The 15897-nt window shown below is 43.8% G+C and overlaps 3 protein-coding genes across 3 annotated transcripts in view; 2 read left to right on the top strand and 1 right to left on the bottom strand.

The window, feature by feature from the left end:
• The first annotated feature begins 21 nt into the window (after positions 1-21).
• Positions 22-5082, top strand: LOC113149244 (C-C chemokine receptor type 6-like). Its single transcript, XM_026341209.2, has 2 exons — positions 22-209; positions 2363-5082. Exon 2 carries the CDS (start codon positions 2399-2401, stop codon positions 3542-3544), a length of 1146 nt encoding a protein of 381 aa, XP_026196994.1. The 5' UTR covers positions 22-209; positions 2363-2398; the 3' UTR covers positions 3545-5082.
• A 4404-nt stretch (positions 5083-9486) lies between these two features.
• si:dkey-1h6.8 lies at positions 9487-12596 on the top strand. Its single transcript, XM_026341198.1, has 2 exons — positions 9487-9868; positions 10814-12596. Exon 2 carries the CDS (start codon positions 10875-10877, stop codon positions 12111-12113), a length of 1239 nt encoding a protein of 412 aa, XP_026196983.1. The 5' UTR covers positions 9487-9868; positions 10814-10874; the 3' UTR covers positions 12114-12596.
• Positions 12597-13338: 742 nt separating this feature from the next.
• The window catches only part of LOC113149247 (C-1-tetrahydrofolate synthase, cytoplasmic-like), a 3866-nt gene continuing 1307 nt past the window's right edge, over positions 13339-15897 (bottom strand). Inside the window, exons 5-11 of the mRNA XM_026341212.1 lie at positions 15687-15823; positions 15466-15566; positions 15084-15220; positions 14830-14941; positions 14610-14737; positions 14133-14213; positions 13339-13980 (exon numbers count right to left, since the gene is read on the bottom strand). Coding sequence (XP_026196997.1) covers positions 14172-14213; positions 14610-14737; positions 14830-14941; positions 15084-15220; positions 15466-15566; positions 15687-15823 — 657 coding nt within the window. The 3' untranslated portion in view covers positions 13339-13980; positions 14133-14171. The remainder of the gene's footprint in view (positions 13981-14132; positions 14214-14609; positions 14738-14829; positions 14942-15083; positions 15221-15465; positions 15567-15686; positions 15824-15897) is intronic.

The following is a 15897-nucleotide window of genomic DNA, read 5'->3' as shown; positions in this document are numbered from 1 at the left end:
AACGAGGAAATGAAACACCTTCACACAGTTAAAGTGTCTCTGTTTCTGGAACAGAAAACTCGAAACCATAACCTCCACCCCACTGCAGAGATATGTTCTTCAGGAACCAGGAATCACTCATTTAACACACAGGCAGATTTTAACTAAGTCATATTTTGAACCTTTGAGAGCAGCAGCTCACAGTCTGAGGAGGAGAACCTGAAAATCCTGTAAGTGGACCTTTCAATTCTTCTGAGTTAAACTGTATTATCATTGCAACCAGTAGACACTGTTACAGCACCTGTCACAGGTGGATTTATTATACAGGGCAAGAAAAAGTAAGTGACCTGTTCTTCAGATATGGTGTGGGTGTATGTGTGACATAGTTAAAATGTATGCAGGTTAAATCCAGCTAAAAGGGGCAATTCGACACCTGCTGGTAAAATATCGTACATACATTCAGTAGTAAAAGCAAGATTAAAAGCAGGATTATGGGTAATCTTTAGAAGCGCGGAGGATTTCCAGAAAGGTTACGTGCTTGTGAATGTGTCCATGGGCAAAGTGTGTTAACTTTATTTAAAAGTACATAAAAGTTTTACCAGCACTATGAGGCTGATAGTAGCGGCTTGTTAATTGTTTTCGTTGTGATTTTGTTGGGTTTATGAACCATTTTGTGTGTTTTAGCTCGAAATGTTTAAGCTTTAGCCTAAGCTAGTTAGCTAAATATAATGGTGCTGTCTCTCCAGACGGAGCGCACATGAGCAGATTGCCCACAACACATGATCATTCTGCCTTTTTATCCCTTGTGAAACTACAGGTTGCTGAATAAACCTGCTGTTACCATCCAGAGCAGGTCCGAGTGGTTATTCAAAAAGAAAAGGACAGAGACAGACAGAAGACATGATACCATAGGTCACATATGCATGTGTCTTATTCTTCTTTTGTCAGGTTTAAACCTTAAACATTAGTTTTAAGGTTTAAACCTTAAACAGTAAAGTGCCTTGAGATGACTTCTGCTGAAAAATTTAATTCTTCTTTTCCTTTTAGCTGTTCCCTCTCAGAGGTCGCCACAGAGAATCATCTGCCTCCATTTAACCCTGTCCTCTACATCCTCTTCTCTCTCTCCAACTAACTTCATGTCCTCTCTCACTACATCCATAAATCTCCTCTTAGTTCTTCCTCTACACCTCCTGCCTGGCAGCTCCAACCTCAGCATCCGTTTACCGATATGTTCCTGATCTCTCCTCTTTTATTTCTAATAAATGAATTTTTTTTTTAGAGATCTGTTTTTACTTTGACTGGAATTAATCAGCGTTCATGACTTCTCAAAGTCACTGTAAACTGAATACTTTGGATTATTCATGGAGTGTCTTGTTGTTTTCTACCTCTCTATCTGTCACTGTGCAGCGGTAACAAGCAAATTTCTGTCTTGGGAACAAATAAAGATTTGTCTTAGTGGAACAGCACAGACACAATAACACACTAATTGTGAACCCAGGTGTGTTGTAAAATAAACCACGCACCCAATCAATAGTGAGTACGGAGGATCTGGTGCCAGAGTGAGCTACTGGGCTCCAGTTTAAGTGATTAAAACTGTAGTGTGCATAAAAACGATGTGGTACCAGGCTCAATGTATCAAAGATGCTCTTCGATTATGTCTCAGGCCACCTCCTCTGCTGAGGGAGAATTGTTCCACCTCCACAGGAACCTCAGCTCTTCAGGGTTGGGGTTAGGACACTGACTCTGTCTGTGACGGGAACAACTGCCATCACTGTAATGTGGCAGCCAGCTGCAAGTACATCCTCCTAAAGGTGCCCCCCTCATCTGGAGCTTACATCTAATGTCATGAGTCACTGCAGTGATCAGAATCTCGGCTGTAAAGGCAGGAAGACAGCTATTTGTAACAAACACTTTCTCCATTACAGAGATTACAGGAGGAAACCACACAGACCACAGAAGCTCAGTCTTCACTCTCATGTCTGCTCAGTAAATTTAAAGATGGAGCTGTTTCTTATTAAAATTTTATAAAAATGATAAATGTAATGAAATGTGGTTTTACAGGAGGTTATGTGAAGTTTGATTCCTTATTTTCTTTGGTTCCATCATCTTTCAAGCCACAGTAGTAAGACTGTCACTGACATGATGTCTGTATGGAGTTGAAATCAGACAACATGCATCGCTGGTCACTGTTCTCCTACAATCTGAAGTTGATGATTTAATAAACCAGTATCTGTTTTGTTCATCTGTTCCTTTCGGTCCAGCTCTGTAGACTGGAGTGTTTCCTCTTTTCTAAAGTCACATGAAACATGTGAGTGACTCTGTCGGAACTCTTTCCCATGCACGGTTCAACCATTTCTCCTTTTTTCCTGTCCTTTGTTCACAGCAGAGGCAGCAGTGACATTTCTCGGAGCAGGACACGATGTCGAGCCTTTCAGAACCCGAGTATAATGAAAGTTATGAAGATTATTACATTGGTGAACTGATTGGACTTTGTACACACAACAACAACCACAGTGTGGAGCAGGTGGTCAGCCCGTACGTCCACTCCATCATCTGCATCCTGGGCTTCATGGGAAACAGCCTGGTGATCGCCACCTACGCCTTCTACAAGGGGACCAAGTCCATGACGGACATCTACCTGCTCAACGTGGCCATCGCAGACCTGCTGTTTGTGGTAGCGCTGCCTCTTATCGTCTACAACGAGATGTCGTCGTGGTCGATGGGCTCGGTGGCCTGCAAGCTGCTGCGAGGCTCCTACAGCGTGAACCTGTACAGCGGCATGTTGCTGCTCGCCTGCATCAGCACCGACTGCTACATCGCCATCGTGCAGGCCCGACGCAGTTTCAGGCTGCGTTCGCTGTCCTACAGCCGCATCATCTGTGCCATCGTCTGGGTCTGTGCTGTTCTGCTGTCTGTCCCGACCTTCTACTTCTACCACTGTTACCAGCCATCCCACAACATGATGTTTGTGCCGGAGGAGAATCTGACCCACAGCGGGCTGAACCTCTCAGTCGAGGGATGGGACGGTGTCTCCCTGCCTCCACAGTACGTCTGCGAGTTCAGGTTCTCTGATAACAACACAGCCTTGTTGACCAAGCTGGCCGTTCCCAGCACCCAGATCGCTGTGGGCTTCTTCCTGCCGCTGCTCATCATGATCTTCTGCTACACCGCCGTCATCATCACGCTGCTGAGAGCCAAAAACTTCCAGCGGCACAAGGCGGTGCGGGTGGTGCTGGCTGTGGTGGTGGTGTTCATCGTCTGCCACCTGCCCTACAACGTCACGCTCCTTTATGACACCATCAGCATGTTCGACCAGCATAGTTGTGAAGAGTCGGACGCCCTGCATACGGCCAAGACAGTCACTCAGACCATCGCCTACCTGCACTGCTGCCTGAACCCGGTGCTGTACGCCTTAGCTGGGGTGAAGTTCAGGAACCACATCAGAAGGATCTTCCAGGACCTGTGGTGTCTGTGCTGCTTCTCCAGGTTCAACTCTGAGAACTACATGCCTGCTCACCACTCGGTGGAAAAGCCCAGCAACAATGACTCATGCTTTATCATATGAAGATGATAATCTGGACCTGTTTTTGGACCTGAATCCAAGAATCACTGTTAATCTGCAGGTACAATGCTCCAGTGTGTGGTTTGTCTGTGGTCAGTCCCAAGACCAATCAGTTCTCCAATCATTAAAGGTAAAAGATGTCTGATGGTGGTTTTGTAGATTAGTGAACATCTTGGATCTTTTTCCTTCCTCCAATCAAATCTTTTCTTCTTGTTCTCTCTTCCCCTCTCAAGAAATAATGGTGAAGAAAAATGTCTGATCATCCATTTGGAGACTGTCCTCGTTTGTAACAGCAGCAATATACGAACAACACACGTCACCATTTGACGCAGTTTAGCGGCTGCAGTTATTATTACATGATGACCAGCTATAATTTGTAGTGTAGTTGAAACAAATGGTGACTTTGGTTGAACGAGACGGTTGCGAGAAATGACCTACATGGGCATTAAAGCTGGACGACTTGTTGATGTTTTGATAACTCGAGAAGGATGAAGAGCTCTGTTCGACTTTTTAAGAAAGAAATAGTCACTAGTGCTGCAGATAAGTGAAATATATACATGTCTACATCTGTCGGAGTTCCTTAAGAACAACAAAATATCTTTGTTCTTGTTTGAATTGAAAATGTCCCACACTGAGACACAGACCCACTTTGGTGGGTAGAAAGATTGAACGATGATTAAAAATAGTTTTCTGACGGCAGAATGACGCTTTTGAAGAAGTTGGACTCGTGTCATTGAGGTGATTTCCATTTTCTAGTTCTACATCTTCAGGAAACTGATTTGCTGAACTTGGCACATATAGTACGTTTTATCTGTAACCACACAGGTGTCAAACAAACATGTCCAGCTTCTCACAGTACTTACAACATGTGGACAATATTGTTTTAAATGGTGAAATCTTAGAGACATCAAATCTGACTAAACACAGGATAAAAATGTAATAAAAATGAAATAAGAACCTCAGACTGAGGTGAAGTAATGTTTGTTGTGTGTCAGAGAACAGCTGGGACAGTTTTAAGCTGCAGAACTCTGGTTGTTTGTTCATTCACCTCAGTGTTTTACTGAGGTTTGGAATTCACTACATTTCCCATCATATCTTTCAACAACTGCCAGACAGCAGCAAAGAAAAAACAGTTGAAGAACAGCTGACGCTTTAGAGCAGACCGTTACTCTCACCTGTCGGAGGATCTGATTGGTCGATCTGCTGTTGCTTAGTGACAGACGGATGTATTTTTATCCTCCATTGCTATAGAAACCGAAGCTGCTGAGGTTCTTCTTCACACCTTTAAAAATAGACAACATATGACATCATGAGTGAGCACAGACTGCTGCTGCAGCAGATCAATAACTAATCACTGATCAATACATCAGAGCCAGAGCTTCTGTTTCCCTCACCTGTTCATTTCCTGTTAAAGGGACAGTTCCAGGTAAACACAGACTGATGACGTTGCTGTAATGGAACAGAATATAACCATGCAGATTTAAATAGGTCCTGTTAGCGGTGCTGCTGTTGAACTTTTCAACATATTTTTCTGAGGTAGAAATCAGCTGGGATTTTTGACTTAATTCAATTCAGTTTTTTTGTACAGTGCCAAATCACAACAGAAGTCATCTTAAGGCTCTTTACAGTGTTTAAGGTTTAAGGTTTAATACCTTACATATAACTGTATAACAAAATCCCAACAGGAGACAGTGGAGAGGAAAAACTCCCTTTAGAGGAAGAAACCTCCAGCAGAACCAGGATCAGTAACTGGACCAGTAACTGGACTCTGGAGATATACAGCTCCAAGGAGGAGGATACCTGCAGAGGAGAACAGAGAGAGGGAGACAGAGAGGAGGAAACACAACTACAGGAGAGAGAAGACACAAAGTTAATGACATGAAATGGTAGAATTTAAATGGATAGAGGAGAAAGGAGAAAGGAGAGGAGCTCAGTGTATCAGTAGAGTTCCCCCAGCAGACTAACCTATAGCAGCAGTACTACCTGGTTTAAGCTAGTTAACTGGTATTAGCTAACTGCTTTCAGAAACAGGTGTTTCTACCATCACATCTACTGTGTTTCTACCATCACATCTACTGTGTTTCTGCTGAGGATGAAGCCCCGTGTTCATCTGGTGCCAATGGAGATGAACGAACCGAAACCCCACAGAGAGGAAGCTCAGTGTCGCCCTGACCAGGTTACATGACTGTGTAGAACTCCAGAGAGCTGCGACTGATCTGAGCTCAGAGGCCGAGATGATCCCGGCCTTAGAGGATCGAGCTGTAGCAGAGAGTCCGGAACAAGTCAGAGGTGACATCGACAACATGGACGAGAATGTGACAGACGCTGCAGACGGATAAGGGACAACCTTCCGACCTCCTGTTGGGCGACCAGTTGGGGGAGTATCTTCAGACAGAGACATTGTTCTGGAAAGAATACTGATCTTTGTAAAGAGTAATCTGCTCTGTTCTGTCTGACTCCACGTGATGTTCTGTGCATGGATTCAGATCAGTGAGCTCTCAGTTCAGTCATGAACACACATTTGTCTGTAGATTAGATTTCTTTAACGCCGGCGTGATAGTGTCTGTCTGCTCCAGAATGCTTCGTATTTTTATGACGTGTCTGATCCTAATCTCTGTCAGCAGCACATGTTTTATACTGCAGCAGAGGAAGGAGAAGGAGGAGGAGCAGGATCACTTCAGGTAGAGATAAAGACCTGTTATCACCTCCTCTTCTCTGTGACACATTTACTCTTCAGCCAAGTTGAACCGAACTTGGTGTTTATGACGACGGCGAATCCTCAACGACCAAACTCTGGATCAACATGTGGCCAACAGCTGGTGCATGCTGGGAGGTCCACCATCACATCTACTGTGTTTCCACCATCACATCTACTGTGTTTCTACCATCACATCTACTGTGTTTCCACCATCACATCTACTTAGTTTCCACCATCACATCTACTGAGTTTCCACCATCACATCTACTTAGTTTCTACCATCACATCTACTGTGTTTCTACCATCACATCTACTGAGTTTCTACCATCACATCTACTGTGTATCCACCATCACATCTACTGTGTTTCTACCATCACATCTACTGAGTTTCTACCATCACATCTACTTTGTTTCCACCATCACATCTACTGAGTTTCTACCATCACATCTACTGAGTTTCCACCATCACATCTACTGTGTTTCTACCATCACATCTACTGAGTTTCTACCATCACATCTACTGAGTTTCTACCATCACATCTACTGAGTTTCTACCATCACATCTACTGAGTTTCCACCATCACATCTACTGAGTTTCCACCATCACATCTACTGAGTTTCTACCATCACATCTACTGAGTTTCTACCATCACATCTACTGAGTTTCCACCATCACATCTACTGAGTTTCTACCATCACATCTACTGAGTTTCCACCATCACATCTACTGAGTTCTACCATCACATCTACTGAGTTTCTACCATCACATCTACTGAGTTTCTACCATCACATCTACTGAGTTTCCACCATCACATCTACTGAGTTTCCACCATCACATCTACTGAGTTTCTACCATCACATCTACTGAGTTTCTACCATCACATCTACTGTGTTTCTACCATCACATCTACTGAGTTTCCACCATCACATCTACTTAGTTTCTACCATCACATCTACTGTGTTTCTACCATCACATCTACTGAGTTTCTACCATCACATCTACTGTGTATCCACCATCACATCTACTGTGTTTCTACCATCACATCTACTGAGTTTCTACCATCACATCTACTTTGTTTCCACCATCACATCTACTGAGTTTCTACCATCACATCTACTGAGTTTCTACCATCACATCTACTGAGTTTCTACCATCACATCTACTGAGTTTCCACCATCACATCTACTGAGTTTCTACCATCACATCTACTGAGTTTCCACCATCACATCTACTGAGTTTCTACCATCACATCTACTGAGTTTCTACCATCACATCTACTGAGTTTCTACCATCACATCTACTGAGTTTCCACCATCACATCTACTGAGTTTCCACCATCACATCTACTGAGTTTCTACCATCACATCTACTGAGTTTCTACCATCACATCTACTGTGTTTCCACCATCACATCTACTGAGTTTCTACCATCACATCTACTGAGTTTCTACCATCACATCTACTGAGTTTCTACCATCACATCTACTTTGTTTCCACCATCACATCTACTGAGTTTCTACCATCACATCTACTGAGTTTCCACCATCACATCTACTGTGTTTCTACCATCACATCTACTTTGTTTCCACCATCACATCTACTTTGTTTCCACCATCACATCTACTGAGTTTCTACCATCACATCTACTGAGTTTCCACCATCACATCTACTGTGTTTCTACCATCACATCTACTGAGTTTCTACCATCACATCTACTGAGTTTCTACCATCACATCTACTGAGTTTCTACCATCACATCTACTTTGTTTCCACCATCACATCTACTGTGTTTCTACCATCACATCTACTTTGTTTCCACCATCACATCTACTTTGTTTCTACCATCACATCTACTTTGTTTCCACCATCACATCTACTGTGTTTCCACCATCACATCTACTGTGTATCCACCATCACATCTACTGTGTTTCCACCATCACATCTACTGTGTTTCCACCATCACATCTACTGTGTTTCCACCATCACATCTACTGTGTATCCACCATCACATCTACTTTGTTTCCACCATCACATCTACTGTGTTTCCACCATCACATCTACTGTGTATCCACCATCACATCTACTGTGTATCCACCATCACATCTACTGTGTTTCCACCATCACATCTACTGTGTTTCCACCATCACATCTACTGTGTATCCACCATCACATCTACTGTGTATCCACCATCACATCTACTGAGTTTCTACCATCACATCTACTGAGTTTCTACCATCACATCTACTGAGTTTCTACCATCACATCTACTGAGTTTCTACCATCACATCTACTGAGTTTCTACCATCACATCTACTGTGTTTCCACCATCACATCTACTGTGTATCCACCATCACATCTACTGAGTTTCTACCATCACATCTACTGTGTATCCACCATCACATCTACTGAGTTTCTACCATCACATCTACTGTGTTTCCACCATCACATCTACTGTGTATCCACCATCACATCTACTGAGTTTCTACCATCACATCTACTGTGTATCCACCATCACATCTACTGTGTTTCCACCATCACATCTACTGAGTTTCTACCATCACATCTACTGTGTTTCCACCATCACATCTACTGTGTTTCCACCATCACATCTACTGAGTTTCTACCATCACATCTACTTTGTTTCCACCATCACATCTACTGAGTTTCTACCATCACATCTACTGAGTTTCTACCATCACATCTACTGTGTTTCCACCATCACATCTACTGTGTATCCACCATCACATCTACTGAGTTTCTACCATCACATCTACTGTGTTTCTACCATCACATCTACTGTGTTTCCACCATCACATCTACTGTGTATCCACCATCACATCTACTGAGTTTCTACCATCACATCTACTGTGTTTCTACCATCACATCTACTGAGTTTCTACCATCACATCTACTGAGTTTCTACCATCACATCTACTGTGTTTCCACCATCACATCTACTGTGTTTCCACCATCACATCTACTGAGTTTCTACCATCACATCTACTTTGTTTCCACCATCACATCTACTGAGTTTCTACCATCACATCTACTGTGTTTCCACCATCACATCTACTGTGTATCCACCATCACATCTACTGAGTTTCTACCATCACATCTACTTTGTTTCCACCATCACATCTACTGAGTTTCTACCATCACATCTACTTTGTTTCCACCATCACATCTACTGAGTTTCTACCATCACATCTACTTTGTTTCTACCATCACATCTACTTTGTTTCCACCATCACATCTACTGAGTTTCTATCATCACATCTACTTTGTTTCCACCATCACATCTACTGAGTTTCTATCATCACATCTACAGTGTTTCTACTTGTCACCAACAGAGCACACACTTCCCTCTGATGATCAGAGCAGCTAGCCATTACCTGCATCATAACGAAGAAGTTAAACGAAATCCAGTCTCTCTGATTGTTCCCCCGAGGGGGAGGACATCCCTGCCTCCCCTCCCCCGCCCTCCCACCGTCACCATATTGAAGAAACGGAGATGCCAATCAGAGTGGTTGCTAAGGAAACTGGGGCGGTGCAGCAGCCGAGCCGAAGCTCAGCTCAGTGTTTCTCTCAGTAACTGATCTGATCAGCAAACGGCAGAGACCCACGTTCAGGTGAGACTCATCTCTTCACCCAGTCATCAGCTGCTACCTGATGACATCATTGCTGCATGTTTGTGACTGACTCAGGGAAGCATCAGCACTTTGATCCAAGAGGAATTAGATGTAGTTTAGAATTTGTTTTAGTTTGAACCGGGATCAGGATCAGGATCAGTCTGTGCTCGTTGTGTGGTTAAGAATACCGATCACTGACCTGTGATTTTTCAGCTGTGACATTTTGAAAGAGGTTATAATAATAACCAGGAGCATGTAAAACACAGCTGTGATTCTTCCTACTGTCTTTAAACACATCGTTCATTCAGAGTTTAGGTTCGACTCTGCAGTGACTCTAACTGTTGCTCATTTAGTTACTGCACCCCAGTATAGACTTCAGGTATTTGTACTTGAGTATTTTTCTGACACTTTATACATTTTTATACACATCAAACTGTGAGACATAATGTTTGTACAGTTTTTGTGTAATGAGCTGATTTTCTTCATCCTGTGTCAGAATGAATGTTTTCAGTCGTGGGAGTGGGAGTCGTGGATAAACCTACTCCAGATCCTCCTTTATCTTCATCGACATTTGAACTGAAAATACACTGGAATAGTTTCCACATTGTTCTTGTCTTTGATGAGAAGCTTCACGGCTTCTGATAATTTTTCCCTTTACATTCTCCTTGCTTTAAATTGTTGAACACTGTGTTTCTGCAAAGCTTTTTTGTGCAGCATGTGTAAGAATGTTTAGGGTGTAGTTCAGAGACATGGTGAGGCGTCCTTCAGAAAAAATAAAACTGTACCATATGGTTCTGCGAGGTTTTGAGTCAAACAGCAGAAACTACTTTAATTAAATTCAGCAAACAGCAGCTTTTGTTGTCTCTGGTGTCTCTAAGGTTTACTATCAGCTGTTGAGGTCTACATCAACAGTGTTTCATGTGCTGCTTTGTCTCGGTTCTGCAGGTTCCCAGGTGTTTAATCTCAGCAGCACAAACATTGTTCAGCTTCACTGTGGAGACGAATCATGGCGACAGAGGTCACGGAGGATGTCCAACGAGCAGAGAAAGTGGATCTGAAGAGGAAGCTGACTGGTCCTCCCAAACTGCTGCTGGGAAAAACCAGGACCAGGAGTGTGGGGGAGGACAGACCTGAGGCTAAAACAGACAAGTTGGACGAAGTGGATGAACCAGCTGCTGCAGCAGAGAGTGAAATCACAGATCTGACAGGAAGTCCCAACATGCAAGAAGAAGTTTTGTCTGTAGTAAAGACAGAGAGCGGCAGGAGGCGCCGCAAGGTCACAGGTGAAGACGGTGACGCCAGAAACGGGAAGATGAACAGACGCAGGTGGTGGAGGAGGTTTTCTTCAGCAGTCGTTTGCACCAGGAAACAAGAGAAGAAGGTAGAGGGAAGTTTGGAGAAGCAGGAGACTACTTCAGTAAATCACAACGAGAGGAGGTCCAACATGACGTTGAGAAGGTTCCAGACTTCCTTTGATCGCAAAACTCAGGAACCAAGCAGAGAACCTTCGCTGACACTCCAGAAAAAACTGAGAGGACTCTTCACCAGAGCAGTAGGGAGGAGGTTGTCTGCTGAGGATGAAGCCCCGTGTTCATCTGGTGCCAATGGAGATGAACGAACCGAACCCCACAGAGAGGAAGCTCAGTGTCGCCCTGACCAGGTACATGACTGTGTAGAACTCCAGAGAGCTGCGACTGATCTGAGCTCAGAGGCTGAGATGATCCCGGCCTTAGAGGATAGGGCTGTAGCAGCGAGTCTGGAACAAGTCAGAGGTGACATTGACAACATGGACGAGAATGTGACAGACGCTGCAGACGGATCAGGGACAACCTCCCGACCTCCTGTTGGGCGACCAGTTGGGGGAGTATCTTCAGACAGAGACGTTGTTCTGGATGATGATGAGCATCGTTCTGCTTCACCGGAGGTTCATACTGAGGAGACTGGTCGACCCCTTCAGCTATTTACCAATGGACCCTCTATCCGGATCGAGCTGGTTCCTCCAGATGACCTCTCCCTACAGGATGAAGAGGAAGAGGAGGAGTGTTGGGAGGGCAGATCTTCAGAGAACCAGAACCACCTTCTCCTGCTGCTCAGCTTCGACCACAGCGAGCAGCAGCTGCTTCATGTGGCTCGCTCTCTGGTCCGAGCCGCCATGAACGCAGCTGTGGATCAGCTGAGCAGAGAACAGCAGGGTGGCTCAGAGCATGTCCACAGACAGCCACAGGACTTCAAGGATCATGCCTGACCACGGGTTTCAGAGAAGAAGAGGATGGAGAAGAAGAGCCTGGAAGGTTTTGCCCTGAGCTGAGTTTTCCAGGCAGCTCCTACAGACTGTTCATAATTCAGATTTTGATAATGAACTTAGAGTTTCTCTACACGGCTGCACAGTTTATCAGGACACACATGCACAGGTTAGATATGAGTTAGTGTCAGTGAAGAAGGTTTTTGTCTGAGAGTCACAGTCAATTAATTTTCTGTATTTGTGTTTTTTTTTTCTCTCACTTTGTTGAGTTAAAATCTGCAGTGACGTGTTTTCAGTTTCATCGGATTAACTCACGGTGCTATGTGTCTCTAGAAAAGACAGAATGTAAAATAATTAATCATTATATAAAATCAATACAATATTAAAGCTTGATCATCAGGTTGCATATGTTTAAAAACTGATTAGATTAATTTTAACTTGTTAACAGTGTCATGTATGAAATTAACTTTGTGTTTGAGGATTAAAGTGGATTGAAGTGGAAAGTGTCTTTTCCTCTTCATAGAGAACAGACGAGACAAAAACCAGAGGAAGAAACAGCAGCAAATGTATTTTTAATGAAGGTCTCGAGTGTTTAAAGGTCAAAGCTGCAGGTTCAGATTCTTCAGAGACGTCATTATGTCCAACATCTAACATGTTCTCACAACAAATGAGTAAAAGAAATACGAGTTTCATTCCTTGTCACAGCAAATCCACAGGTTAACTGAGAACGCTGTTTCTCTGCGAGGTCATTTCAGGAATCAGTCAAACCGAGCGTCTCGCTCATCAGTTAGCTTCATTATAAAGAGTCGGAGAGTCTGAGAGCAGCTGGACCAATTCATGTTTGATGGTTTAGAACTAATCGATAATAATAACACGAGTTTACTTACTCTGTGCTGACTATTGAACATGTGACTGTAAAGACTGTTGGATTTAAAGCAATATTTGAACATTTTAATAGACTAAAACTAAAGTTATCGGGGAACCAGAATTCTCTTCGTTATCAATTCTCAGTCAGACGCAGGTTCATCTTCAGTGTTTCTGTAACTCGGGAGGGAAACAGTAAGGTGCCTGTTAGTAAATCCTCAGCACTAAATGATTCACATCATCTGCACATTAGCACACGAAGCACACGTCAGTGTTATTAGAATAAAGATTCAACAGGTTTCATTAAAACTAAAATATCACGTGACACAGTAAGAACATTTTCACGTTTAGATGCTGAAGATTAAACTTTATTTTCTTCATGTTGCAGCAGCACAGACACAAACTGAAGAACCAGCAAGCAGAAAATAACAGAATCATTCTAGTTACTAATGAGAATAAAACAGTTTACGTGTGAGGGAAACCCAGACAGAACTGAAAACTGCTGGTCTCACACTGTCATGGAGGCCAGACAGGAAACAAGAGGGGGAGGAGAAACAGCAGGTTAATCCGAACACAGCAGAGCAAAGAACGAGAACTGACGAGTCCAGGACAAAAATGAGCAGACAGTCAGGTGAAGGTCACAGGTGTCAGAGGGAGGCAGAAAAACCACAGCGGCTGATTAGTCAACAGGAAACAGGTGTGTGAGAGGAGGGGAACCAAAGGAGAGCGAGGACATGTGGTGACGGGAAACTGAACTGGGACAGAAACTCATGAGCACAACCCGTTAGGTCGAAACACCGGAAGAAAGTTACTTGGATGAGCAGAGAAACGTTATGTCATCGCCGTTTTTCTCACGAGGTCGATCAGATCCACTGAGGATTAATCAGACGACGGGCAGGAGGAAGAAATAAGAAGAGGAGCTTGCTCTGAGTCTGTTCGTGTGAAATGATCCGGAGTTCAGCCTCTGAACACTGACATTTATTGAAATGCCAGGAGACGTCCACACCTGTCCACAGACAAACAAAACAAACCCTAGAATTATTAACATCAGTCTGAATTTGTGACGTTTGGAAGAGAAGTCAGAGTCAAATCATTCTTTGAATTTCATTTCTTTTCCCAGTGATCATCCTGATTCACCTGCAGATATTTAGTTTTTACCTGCGGCCGTTGTTCCCTGTAATTTTCAGGTGATGTGTTTCACTTGTTCAGGAGGAAACGCTGAGCGCTCTGCACCGTGTTCTGAAACAAACACAACGAGTCGACACATTTCTTATTTGAGCCTCACACTGACTGAGCTGCAGCTGATCGGCTCCTGTTTGTTTCACTGTGATGCTGAAGAAAACTTAAAAACGTGGAAATTCTCAGGCAGGTTCTGCAGAGTGTGAACTCTGATATCTGGATTTCTTATTATATTACAAAGAAGACCAGAGAACATGAGAACCTAAACCTTCTGTCATTTCATCATGAATATTATGTTTTCTCAATTAAACACACACACACACACACACACACACACAAAAACACCGGCAACCAGGAGCCGTGGGATTGAAGCCCCTGAGATTGAAGCAGGTACGTGATGAAGTGTGTGTCCAACTAAAAACTCTAAAAAAACAAACTAAGAAAACTGTCAAATACCTCCATGAGCATAGCCACCGTCATCGGTCCCACCCCACCTGGAACAGGTGTGAGGAATCCTGCTCTCTGATTGGCTGAGGCGTAGTGGACGTCTCCAACCACCCGTTTACCGCTCACCTTCGTCTCGTCTGTCAGAGAAAAGTGACACCGAAAGTGATGGTGGGTTCGTGTCTGTGGTTCAGAACCATCCCGTCTGGTACCGCTAACTGTCAGCGCATACCTGGTACATAGTTGATTCCACAGTCGATGACCACGGCCCCCTCCTTCACCCACTCTCCTCTGATCATCTCTGCTCTACCTGCCCCCACCACCAGGATATCAGCCCGCCCCACCTGGAGATGCACAGGAAACGCGTTTTGGTTTTTCAGTCAGATGAAGAACCACAACAGTACATTTATAAGCTACTACTAATACTACTACTAGTACCACTACTGCTACTACATCTAATATCAGTGTCTGACTGCATGCCGTCACCTGTTCAGGTAGGTCTGCTGTCTTGGAGTGACAGGTGGTCACAGTAGCGTGGTTCCACAGCAGCAGGTCGTGCATCGGAGCGCCGACGATTTTACTGCGACCAATCACGACCGCGTGTTTCCCCACTACAGACACACCTGCACAGGAATATATTGATATACAGTCTGAACTCAACATGATGTCCAAAGATCTATATATATATATATTTATATACATATATATGACAGTATATTAATATATTGTCTCACAAGCTGTTAGTAGATGATACAGGAGAGATTTTAAAATGTGAAGTTCTGAAGCTGTTTTAATCAGATTTCTGAACAGATGTTCACGTTTTATTTATGTGTGTGTGTGTGTGTGTGTGTGTGTGTGTGTGTTAGACCTGTTTGTCTGATGAGCTCCATGCAGCCGTTGGGGGTGCAGGGGATGAAACAGTCGCTCAGATCACCGCGAGACAACTTCCCTGCATTAATACAACTCAGGCTGCACACACACAGACACACAGACAAACACACACACGCACAGACATACACACACACACACACACGCTCTAGTAAAGGATCAGGATCAACATTTGCTGCTGAACTCCTGGTGACCTCTCACCCGTCCACGTCCTTCTCTGGAGAGACGGCGTTGGTGACGAGCTCGGTGTTGATGGGGTTAACGGAGTCCAGAGGGAGCTGGACGATCAGACCGTGGACAGATGGGTTCTCGTTGACAGACATGATACTCTGCAGGACCTGGAGGACCACAAGAGACAGGAAACACAGCTGGACTTGTCATCACCTCTGGATGTTTGGGTGGAGATTAAAGC

Source organism: Anabas testudineus, chromosome 24 (assembly GCF_900324465.2).
Source record: "Anabas testudineus chromosome 24, fAnaTes1.2, whole genome shotgun sequence".
Classification (NCBI taxonomy): domain Eukaryota; kingdom Metazoa; phylum Chordata; class Actinopteri; order Anabantiformes; family Anabantidae; genus Anabas; species Anabas testudineus.
The sequence above is the reverse complement of the archived record's forward strand: the minus strand, read 5'-3'. Positions and strand labels throughout refer to the sequence as shown.

Bases quoted from the DNA above. Each gene is read 5' to 3' on its own strand.
- LOC113149244 (XM_026341209.2), top strand. From the start codon at position 2,399: ATGTCGAGCCTTTCAGAACCCGAGTATAATGAAAGTTATGAAGATTAT.
- si:dkey-1h6.8 (XM_026341198.1), top strand. From the start codon at position 10,875: ATGGCGACAGAGGTCACGGAGGATGTCCAACGAGCAGAGAAAGTGGAT.